We start from the raw sequence: 12,296 nt of genomic DNA, 5'->3' as shown, positions 1-12,296 counted from the left end.
CACACATACATGTGTACTAACTGCCCACACTCACACAGACACGTGTGCATTAAATCCCTGACAAACACACGATGCTCTCTCCTGAGATGATCACTTTCTGACCTCTAGTAGTTTGCATTTTGAGGGAACACAATTCTTCTTATAATAATCTTCCTGCATTAAATACAGAGAATCTATATAGCAGAGAACAGCATCTTATATTTAAGCTATAAGTCGTAAGTGCCTAAAGATAGAGATTCTGTGCAGCCAGCTGGATTTGTGGCCCCAGGGAGAGAATACTTGGTTATCTGATCAGCTTTGAGTAATTTTTCAATTCTATTCAAAATGCGAAATGAATAGTCTTTTATTGGTGATGCCACAATATTGCCTTTTTTAAAATTGGAAAGGTACCTTGAACTGTGAATTGCAGGGTCTTGCTTCAATGGCCTATAGAACAGAGTATTCTGTTTGATTGCCTCCTGGGGTTGCATTCACCTACTTCAGGAGTAGGAGGCTGTGCAGAATCTCAGGTCCTGCTCATCCTATGTGTAGGATCTATGAGTTGCATGACACTTTTTTTTTTCTTTCCTGCTACCAGGTATCATATTCAACAGTTCCTTGGGACACAGACACATCAGATCAGCACATCGAAAATTGCCACCCCATGTTACATATACAATCCGGACCAACATCTTATACAGCATGAGAACAGACATGATAAAAAATCCTTCCTGGAAGTTTCATCCTCAGAGTCTACCAGCTGATGGGTTCAAATATAACTACATCTTTGTCCCACTGCAAGAGATAATTGAGAGAGCCATCATTGCAGTACAGACAGGGCAGGAATCCCTGGAGCCAACTACACAGGCGCAGGCAGCTCCCTACCCATGCCACACCAGTGACTTGTGAGTAACGGTGGTCAGCCAACTTTTTCTCCAGTGTCTGCCTACCAGGAGAGAAATTCCGCTCTTAGAAAACAGAATAAAGAGAAAAAATCTTTGAGTTTCTCTAATGCTATTTCAAAGTGAAATTTAAAAAATCCATTCCTACCTTTTTCTTTTCTTTTCTTTTTATTTTTTATTTTTTGGAGACAGGGTTTCTGTGTAGCTTTGGTGGCTGTCCTGGAACTCACTCTGTAGACCAGGTTGGCGTTGAACTCACAGAGATCCACCTGCCTCTGCCTCTTGAATGCTGGGATTAACGGCGTGCGCCACCAACACATAGCCCATTACTGCTTCTAATTTCTTAAGATTCTTTCTTTTTTAAATATACTTGAATTATTTAGGCAGAATGCAGCGGTTGAGTTACAGTCTACCCTCTGCTTCAACCGATTCTACCCAAAGAATGAAAGTCTTTGAAATAGAAATTCCAGAAAGTTCCCCAAGCAAAACATGAATTCGTTCTATGTCCTGAGCTATACTGAATCCATGTGAGTGGCGGGATAGTAGGCATTGCATTAGGTACAACAAATAATATAGGGATGAAGTGTGTGTGTGCGTGTGTGCGAATGTGTATGTATGTGTGTGTGTGTGTGCGAATGTGTGTGTGTGTGCATGTGAGTGTGCACGCACGCATGTGTATGTGTGTATGTGTGTGTGTGTGTGTGTGTGTGTGAGTGTGTATGTATGCCTCCTATTTTATATATTTGTTGATTCTTATATCTGGAGCTAATTCCTGGAAATAAAGCCCTCTAGAAACTCAGAGACCCCTTTAATGTAATCAATTATAGTTTAAAACCCGATTATTGGACATCTTTAGCTTTCAACGAAGTTAGAATAAAGTTGATGGACACTAGTCAGGAGGACTGTGCATGTTTGGCTCCCAGATCTACTTGTTTTGTTTTATTTTGTTTTTTTTTTTGAGACAGGGTTTCTCTGTATTGTTTCGGAGGCTGTCTTGGAACTCACTCTGTAGACCAGGCTGGCCTCGAACTCACAGAGATCTGCCTGCCTCTGCCTCCCGAGTGCTGGGATTAAAGGCGTGAGCCACCAGCCCGGCCTCCAGCTCTACTTTTTTTATTCCTGGGGATGCAGAGGAAGGTGATTCTTTCTTTGGCTGAAATCCTTAAAAAGTAGGCTGAGTGCTTTGTACTATTTAGGGTGGTGAAGAGTCCCACGAGGCTCTCTGTCTTGGTTATACCGTTAGCAATCTGGGAATGTGTGGAAGTTAAATTGTGTAATTTGGCAAGCAAGCTGTAACAGCAGGAAGTACTGTTTAAGGCTGGATCAGCTGGCTAGGCAACTTGGAGGAAGAGCTGGGTGGTATTAGCTAAGCCAGGCAGAGACTGCTCAGCAGACAGAGCACGGGCTGTATTTTGCCGAGGCTGGGTAAACTCAACCATTCACTAACACACTTGAGTGTAGTCAAACCATGAAGTGTGCCTAAGAGGTGGCGTGACACTGCCACAGGCTGCAGGAACAGCTGTGCTTTCTTCCTTCCCTGTGGTGGAGGCTACTCTCACAAGCACCTACTCCCACATCTGACCCTGGGTAGCAACATGTGTGAGTTGTTTGGTCTCCCTGTCCACTGCATCCACTGGGACTCTCAGAGGCTCCGTTCTGAGCACAGAAGGAATTGAGGGGTGAGCATAAGGCCATTAAAGGGGTAATTGCATGGGAGGCTAGTTCTGAGGATAGATCAGATACTTGTCTTTCAACGATGCCGCACATAATGGCTGCTGTACATCTGACCTCTGGAGTCAGACCTTGTCTCCAGCTGATTGGTGGCTTCTCTGTGAGAACAAGCCACTTGATTTTTTTGTCTCCTCCTTTCTGCATAGCCATGTGCCTCACCTATTATAACTTATCAGTACACTGTTGATGATGGGGGTATTATGGGATGCATACCTTATGGTGGTAGGATGAAGGCTGGAGAGGGCCAGAGGGCAGCTTGATTAAGTGTGTTTCGGGGCATCTTAGTGTGGGAGAGAGATCAAGGGTCATGGACACAGAGAGAGACCAAGGTCCCATTTCTGCCAACGGACTGATGAACTAGGCAAATGGTTGATAAGACAGAAAAATTTCTTTCTTTCTTTTTTCTTTTTTGTAAAATGAAAACTTTACTATCCTTTCAAAGCAATGCTAGTTTTTACTTTGAACATTTTCGACATTATAAAATGCTTCTAAAGTACTTTTTTTTTCTTGGAAGCAAGAGCTGAAACCAAGAATATTGCTGTCATTGATTACGTGTCATGCACGGATGCTCCATTTAAATTTATTACTAAAAATGTAGGATATGGTGAACATAAAAAAATCATACAACAGTCTCCTTCAAATTCCAGAATGTGTTATGAGCACCATGTATACAACTGGGGGCTGTGTGTATGTGGGTGGTAAGACATATGGTCCCTCCAGTCTGGTTCACAGGCTAAGCCACAGGGTGACACTGTCCACCTTGACCTGAGCATTCCCTGGGAAGAATAATGAACACACTAACACATGTGCTCATGGAAAGCTGGAGGTAGCCTGCGTTTCTACTTAGCACTGTGAGAAAGACTGGGGAGGAAGCACCGGGTGAGCGTGGTGAAGGCGTCCCCTCTCTACCCACTGGTGATCCATTCTTGTGAATGTGAGCCATGACCGTTGGAGAGCTGGAGTTAGCAAATGCTTGAGTGCGACTCTGATGCCACCAAGTCGCTTCTCTCTGCCTGCTCTCTGGGATACCACTTTGCGGTTCCCCAGACCTGTTCATTTTACTTGCTTGAAGCAGCTAAGAAGTTATTTTCCCTCTTTCAAAGGCTGAAATCCTGGAGACTTCTCTTTGTGGTAGTTCCTTCCTTTGCATTTAGTTCCAAGATACCTGTTGTTGGAGGCTCAGTGTGCCCGCGGTGACTGAGGCAGTCTGAGATCTTTCAAGAAATCAGTCACCCAAGTAAACATCCTAAAGCATATTCGTTCAATAATTTCCAGTAGTTCCCTGCTGCTCACTGAACAAGTTACATATTCATCAATTTATTAATGTATTCAGTGACATTTGTGTGCTGTTTGTCAGTCTCCAAGTCTGGGGTGAGTCAGAGAGATGGACAGGTGAAGAAAGTCCCTGCTCTGGGGGCCCCTACAGTTCAGGGAACTCTACAATGCAGAAACTCCCTGCTTTGGGGGCCCCTACAGTTCAGGGAACTCTACAATGCAGAAAGTCCCTGCTCTGGGGGCCCCTACAGTTCAGGGAGCTCTACAATGCAGAAAGTCCCTGCTCTGGGGGCCCCTACAGTTCAGGGAGCTCTACAATGCAGAAAGTCCCTGCTCTGGGGGCCCCTACAGTTCAGGGAACTCTACAATGCAGAAAGTCCCTACTCTGGGGGCACCTACAGTTCAGGGAACTCTACAGTGCAGTGACGGCGGACAGGGAGGTGAACTTCAATGGCAGTAACGGCCGTGGCGTTCAGAAGTTGGATGGGAGGTTAGCAGTGTTAGCGGAGTTAGAGAGTGTGGTGGGGGTGACCATGAAAATAGTGTTAACACAGACTTGGAGGGGTACAAAAAAGTGAGAAGGTGTATTTCTGGACGGAGGCCCAGCTGGTAAAAGATCCCTTTGACAGGCATGGCCTGGCATGTGTAGAGTCAGAAGAGAAGACTGCACCAAAGCATGATGGGAGGAGCTAAGATCAGAGGGCTTGTATAACTACAGACTATGTGAGTGTCATGGGACTATGGAAGGCCTTGAGAAATGAGGATGTCACCTGACACCTGGAGGAACAGATATTTTTCCTGAGACAGGGTTTCTCTGTGTAGATCTGGCTGTCCTGGAGCTCACAATGTAGACCAGGCTAGCATTGAACCTGGAGATCTGCCTGCATCTGCCTCCCAGGTGCTGGGATTAAAGGTGTGCATCACCACCACCCAGCTTGGAGGGACAGAATTATAACCAGAATCTCGGGCCAGGAGTTCTTGTGTTCAGTCCAGGGTGCTTACCTTAAAGCAAATCATCAGTGGTGACATTAAAAGTTGATGAAGTATTTAATCAAAATGTGCATTCCGGGAAAATAGAATGTTACTGCTTTAAGTTTTAGGATTAAATAGAGGAAGAACTGGGGCCGTGGGTGGGAGGTGTGTATGACTAGACAGTGTTTGTTAATCTGTGGTCTTTATTTAAGTTCCAGTTGAGCAAGTTGCTCCAAAAAAACTTCCCTTATTGTTAAGAGACAGTTTCCATGAGATGACTGCCCTTGCTAGGTGGTGATCTCATCTTGGTATCAACAGAGCTGTGTTTGCTGTCTATGGGGTTGGGCTGTTTTTGGGTTTTAAGTGGACTGCTGCTTCAGGATGGAGACTGGAGACTTCCCTGTCCTTTTCAGGGGGTTTATAATGGTACACTGCAAAAGATGGCTGTAAAATGCTACAGCAAATCTTGTCATTGTGCCTTCAGCCCTGAAGTAGGTTGAGACAGGTTAGGTATCACCAGCTTTTTGAGAAATATTCTGAGTGCTAAATATTGCTACATGTAGAGATCCCCAAGTTATGGAGGAAGATGGAAAACCAAGGCAGTGTTCATTTTCTTTTCTTTTTTAATACAAATGGTGCCTGTGAAAGAATTAATGCCTTGGTTGTCAACCCTCAGGAGTTTTGTTACAAATGTGAGGGGAATTAGGGTAGAAAGTGGTCTATTTTATTTTGTTTTATTTTCCTTTTAAAATCCATGTGGCAATAAGAATAATCTAATAAGAAGGAAACACTGGTGATGTGTACACAGGAGGTTTGTCATTGTGACCTTGAATAACTGAGGAAGAAGAGATCCCGACAGGTGGAGGACCCACCTACAGGCAGGAAGGTGGCAATCCATCCCTGACAAGACAGTCTGTTTGACTTTCCTCAAGTGAGAATCTCTAGTCTTCTTCACTGAATACCTCCTCTCTCTGTCCTTGTTCCTCTCTGCATGTCACATCAGCTATCAGTCCATGAGTCAGTGTCTTTGAGAAGGATGGGCTGGCAAGTGTGATTTGAGACTGGAGAAATGGACAGGGGTGGGGCTGTGTGAGAGTCATACATATGTAATTATTACAAGGATAGTGTAGGAATGGACATATAAAATACTTGTCAATGGCTGTTTCATGATTGAAACTATAATATATTTCATAAACACAGAATCTCAAGTGTTAATGCATGGCTTTGAATGGTAAGACAGGGCACTCGTTTTCTGAAACCAAAAACTGCAGTGACACTGTAAAATGACTTTATGTGTAGAGACAATGCTGTTAATTCAGTTATTTTCTGTTGCTTTAATCCTTCAACTCATAGCATCCCAGGGTGGGGCCCAATAGAAGGAGATTGTGGAGTTTGCACTTACTGGGTCTGGTTGGTTGGTGGCTACGAGGAGTCCATATATGTGGTCTTTGCAGTGTCTTTGGAAGAGTAGAAAATGAAGAGGAGATACAGATGAGTTTAAAATGTCAGTTTTAACCACATAGATACCCAGGCAGGCCTTTTATACTTTTATGCTTTCTTCTTGTGTCTAACTACAAGTCACTTTCATAGACACTGCTCTCCTCTAGTGTTGTCTTGCTCTCCTTCCCTACCCTGGACTTGCCACGTCCCGCTGAGAGTCCCTGAACATAGGTTGATGACAACGGCTGTCATGGGAAGTAGAAGAAATAAACTCTGCTGTGTCACTTTCAATTTTCTGTGCACCAAACATCTCGGGGAAGAGTGAGCAGGAAGCTTGTGGCTTCTTGAACTCTCAGGGAATCTTCAGTTTCTTTACACTCTTCCCCTCAAAAGCAGCAATGGTAATGCTGACCTTAAACTTGGTAGGTCCCTTTACACAATGCTATTTATTTTCTAACAACCTCACAACCCAAGCTAAAAAGACTGACACCCAGTTATGGTCAGCTCTCGGAAGTCTCCTGCATCTTCACGGTCTTCAGTCTATTTCTCCAATGGACTATTTGCTGCTTCTTCCTTAACCATCATCTGTGAGATGACTTTGTCTTAGGGGTGCAGTTTGTTCCTGTGGGTTGTAATTTCTGACACTATCTAATATGGTAGTTGGAGAAGTTTGGTCTTGTGTGGGGTGATTTGGTGATCATAACAGGAGCTGGCGTCCAGTTAGTGCTGCCTCAAGCTCAGAAATGTGGTCTTGAACAAGATGGCTTAGTTCTGTTCAACGAAGACTAGCCCCAGCCAAAGCTGCAGACACCTTCACACATACTCTGCCTTCAAGCACATCATTCACTGATATGCTTATTCTACTATCCATATTTTTTAAATGACTTTTCCTGAGTCTACTGTATGACACATTTTTTTTCTTGGCCCTAGGAAGGATGCGACTATGAATAGGATGTGGGTTTCACTTACTGCTTCACAAAGCAGGTAATGTGCATCCATAACTCATTAGGAGAAGAAAGAAAGACCTTATGATACAGAGGCTCTGTGGGTGGGGTTAGTCTGCACTAGTAAATCCCAGAGGGACTTTTCCATAAGTGGAACTGCAATGACTAGGGGCATCTTAAAACCCATCTCTTTGCAGATCCTGGAACCTGGGGCCAAGTCTTTCTTCCTAGGGCTTTGTGATAATGTTTAAGTTCTTGAGAGACCTATTGAGATTCCCACACCAGAATGCTGAAATAATTGGACCAAGAGAAACCGTATTTATGCCCTGGCTTTGCCACTTGCTAATCCTTGAGAGCTAGTGCAGTGATTTGAATTTTGAATATCATCTCGCCTTGGATTGCATGCTAATTGCTGCTCTGTCGACCTCATTAGTTTGTGCAGTGTAGATCATTGTGCTTGAGGAAAGCCCAGTCCCATGAAGGCACCAGACAAAGAGCAGAGCAGACACTTCATGCGACAGCTCACTTTGTCAGAGGACTGCTCTGGTTGTAAGAAGTGTCTTCTACCTACCGATGCTCAAAGTCAGTGTGAGTGTGATGTTTTTACTTGGTGTTAGATTCAAAGAATGGTCAATACAGTCGCTCTCTGCCTTTCTTCCAGAATTTCCCGAGTGAGCTATGGAAAGTATGAAAGGCAAATGTGAAATAAGAATGTCTTTTCTCATGTCTGGCAAAGTTTGTCAGTGTTCATAATCTCAATATGAGTCATGGGGCCAATGTAACCTCTTCTTATTCTCTTCTCCATCTGGGTCACAAGTCATAGGCCACTCAAGTTGTTCATGTTGAAGAGGGCTATAGACAATAGAGAGCTTACAGATAGCTGAATATAAGTTTATTCACTATGAATTCTAGAAAGGAAAATGATAAGGAGAAAGGAAGAGAGTGAGAAAGTAAGAGGCAAGGGTACTGTTATGTCTTGGTGATTATCCCTATTGTGTTTTAGGCTCTGGTAGGGTTGGTTCTAGGTAGTAAAACTGATAGAGCTGGGACTCAGCAGAGAGTGGAGAGGCGGAACAGGCAGAGTCCAGGGTGACGTGGGAAATGAAGTCTGGACTGCTGCCACCAACCCACATTTGAATCAAACTCCTGTAGCCTGCATGGCAAAAAACTAAGACTTCACTCAGTATACGTATCTCATCACTGTTTCTTCTTTGAACTCTACATAGTGCTAACACAGCCAAGCAACACATACGTACCACGAAGAAGAGTTATTAAAAAGTAAATCAATGAGGTGTCACTTGCAGAAAAGAAATGGTGACAATTTGATGTTTGTGAAGATTGGAGTATCTTTTAAAACAGGCTTAAATGCATAAGAGAGTTTTACTTTAAATTGTGGAGTCTATTTATAGATATAAATACAAAGAAGATTCTGTAACACATTAGTTTGATACATGCTATTCTGATAATAGACCAAACTTCTTTCTGAGGTGACTTAGACATCCTGACTTTATTCTATTCTTTTTTATTGTTTGTTTTGCCAATAAATGATTATCAAGAACAGAGAAAATAGAGAAAAATGGTTCACATTGTATTATAGTCTTCTCTCTATTGCTGTAGAAATACCTAAAGCTGAATAATATATGTGTATGTATATACATACACATATATGCATACATACATAATACATATACACACACATACACACATACATATATACATACACATACATGTAAGCATCATACACACATATATACATGCATGCATATCTACATATAGACGTTTTCTGTCTCTCAGTTTTAAAGAATGGGAATCCAAGTTTGGGTGGCTCTATCAGTAGTCTTCTTGGTGTGGTCCCAGGGTTCAGACCCTACATGGACCAGGAATCAGAAGGTACTCTTAAAAACTTCTTGGTGCACAGATTGGTAGGAGCATATGACTTCAGATATGAATTCCTTCTTATCATTAAGATTCTAGAGCGATAAGAATCAGAAATAACAAAGTTCTTTGTTCCCTATTCTACTTCCCCAGCCTTCATTTCCCCTTATGTCTCTTCCTTGACTTTTGTAACGTACTTCAGCCTTAGTGACTACTTATATGGTTTCTCCTATGCTCTTTTCTTCATCATACATTTTGGTTCCTATTATTATATTAGTGCAATCTTTTATTTTATGATTTAAAAATTTCTCCTTTACTAATTTTAAAAGCTAGTTTAGCTCTTCTTGTAAAACAAAACCAAAATATAATACTCTGGATACATACATCAACTTTTTTTTCTTATGGCTTTAGTTTATCCTTACCTCACTAAAAGATTTAGAAAAAACAAAATTTTATTTAAAAACAAACGACAGTAGCAAAAATAAATTGACCTGACTGAATTCCTAGGAAATGATACTAGGATAAATAACAAAATAGGAGATGGGGTCAAAGGAGTCTTATGGTTTTTACACAAAGCAAACAACTATCACTGAACAGGCTGTGAATCAAATCAAAAGAGATTCAACACATCTTGAGTCTCACTGGAGATGGAAAATACGGTCGATGTAAGAACTTGTCCAGTAGCCTTCGTCCTAAAATAGGAACATCAATGCAGCAAGTCTTCTTTCAGATTATAAAGGGTTTTACTTACCTACTCACACCTGGTCATTGAGCTCTGCTCTTTCAAACAACTGACTGTGTTTTCCTTCACCATAAATGGAATCTTTGTACCATCTTTAAATTTTTATTGAAAAAATTTTCATGTATATAATTTGATTATGTTTTCACTTTCCCTAATTCCTTCTAGGTGATCTCTCCCTCCTTGCCTACAAAACCTCAACTTCTATCTCTTTTTAAAACCAGCAAAGAAAGACAAAAGTGAAAACAAAAAAACACACATACACACACTCACACAAATAATTGTCACAAAACACAAAAATGGTAATCAAAATAAGCAAAAGGCAAATAAATAAGACAAGTCAAAACAAAAGAAAAAACTAAAATCCCCCAAATCTAAGCAAAATAAAATTAGGTGAAAAGTCTACAAACATACCACTTAGTTCTTTTTGCATTGGCCAAGTGCTTCTGGGCAGGGAACCTGCCCTGAAGTGTGGTTAATGTACCCAGTAAGACTCCACTGGAGAAAACTGATTTTTTTTCCTTTTCCAATGAGTGTGAACTGTAGATAGCTTCTTTGTTAGGGGTGGAGATCTTGATCTGCTTCCCCATCACCTCTGGTTCTTAGCAATCTTTCTGCCTCCTCTTCTGCATAGGTTCCTGAGTGGAGGGCCTCCATAAAGACATCTCATTTAGGACAGAGTGTTTCAAAGTCTCTCATTTTCTACACATTGACCACTTTGTGGGTATTAACCCCTGTCTTTTGCATGAAGAAGCTTCTCTGATGTGTGTTGAGTGAGGCAATGATCTAAATTTATAGCATTATTTTATTAGGGGTCATTTCATTGCTATGCTTCTTTAGCAGAGTAATAGCAGTGGCTATAATAATAGATTGTGGTATAGTTTTTTCCCTAAAGCTCTTGACTTATCTAGTCTCAGATTTTGGTCACTTTAAGTGTCAGGTATGGTTTCCATTTCATGGAATGGGCCTTAAATCCAATCAAAAAGTGGTTTGTTACTCCTATAACAGTTGTGGCGATATTACATCAGTATATCTTACAGACAAATCACTTTTTTTAGGTGAAGGTTTATAGGTGGGAAATACTGATGACTATCTTTTCCCTCTAGCAGCATTTGGTTTCCAGTACCATGAATGCTAGCCAACAGAGGTGAATCTTCTAGTTAGGCACAAGCTCAACATCTTCATATTTGATGAACTGCTATGTGAGTGTTGTTCAGCAATATGGCCTTACCTTCAGGCTGTGAAGACCAACCAATAGTCTTGGCTACAGTCTGTGATTACTTGAAGGTTTCTATGTTGTCACTGTAGTGAATGAATTAACATGTAACCCATTCCTGGCACTGCAGGTTGGCATAAGGTATCCAGTCAGGGTATGGTCTCCTCTATTACTCGGTGACTCCATTTAGATTCCTTTCATATATGGATATATTTAGGGAGATTCTACATGACTAGGCTTCCATATGGCTTTTCAAGTGGTTTTTCAGTGTCATTTGTCCACCTCATATTCTCTCATTTACTCTTCTCTCCCATCTCCCACCATATTTTTGTAGATTTCCCTTTGTCTCTTCACAACAATATATTCTATTTGATCCTCTCATCCCCTTCAGCACTCTTACTAGATACCTATCCTCTGTGGTTATTCAAATTGCTACACACACATTGAAGACTTAAAATCTAATACCTGTATATAAGAGAAAATATACAATATTTGTCTTTTGGAGCCTGGGATGAGTTACCTCATTCAGGGTGGTTTCTTTCTATTTCCGTCTATTTAACTATGAGTTTCATATTTTTATTTTGTTAACAACTGAATAATATTCTATGGTGCAAATACACCACATTTTTCATTATCCATTGATTAGTTGATGGATATCTAGGCTGTTTTTAGTTTCTGGCTTTTATGACTAGAGCAACAGTGAGAATGAATGAGCAAGTGAGGATATCAGTAGCAAACACACAGTCCTTTGGATTTATGCCCAAGAGTGGTGTAGGTGGATATTGAGGCGGATCAGTTCCCGTTTTCTCAGGAACTGCCATGCTGTCTTCCATAGTGCTTGTACAAGTTTGAGCCCCCCCCCCCAGCAATGAGTAAGTGTTTCCTTTCCTTGCATCCTCGCCAGCATGAGCCGTCATTTGCTCCATTGATCTTGACCATTCTGAGTGGGGTAAAATGAAATCTGAAAGCAGTTATAGTTTGTATGTCTTTGATAGCTAAGGTGTTGAACATTTCTTTAAGTGTTTTTCAGCTGTGTGTTTCACCTTTTGAGAATTTTCTGATTAGTTCTGTGTGAGGGTCAATCTGTGATTTTAGCTATAGTCATATTTTTTTTATGAACTTGGGTACATTTGTGTTTGGCGCATAAATGTTTAGAACTGCAATACTAGTGCCCTTTCCCATTTATTCTGATTAGTTTTGGTTTGAAGTCTATTTTGTTAGAT

At 41.4% G+C, this 12,296-nt stretch overlaps 1 protein-coding gene across 1 annotated transcript in view; it reads left to right on the top strand.

Moving 5' to 3' along the window:
- The window catches only part of Abca13 (ATP binding cassette subfamily A member 13), a 423,762-nt gene that overhangs the window by 143,642 nt on the left and 267,824 nt on the right, over window positions 1-12,296 (top strand). The window contains exon 31 of the mRNA XM_040746666.1: window positions 578-884. Within this exon, the coding sequence (XP_040602600.1) occupies window positions 578-884 (307 nt within the window). The remainder of the gene's footprint in view (window positions 1-577; window positions 885-12,296) is intronic.

This window comes from Mesocricetus auratus, unplaced genomic scaffold, assembly GCF_017639785.1.
Source record: "Mesocricetus auratus isolate SY011 unplaced genomic scaffold, BCM_Maur_2.0 Super-Scaffold_100006, whole genome shotgun sequence".
NCBI lineage: Eukaryota > Metazoa > Chordata > Mammalia > Rodentia > Cricetidae > Mesocricetus > Mesocricetus auratus.
This window is presented reverse-complemented; position numbering and strand designations above follow the sequence as displayed.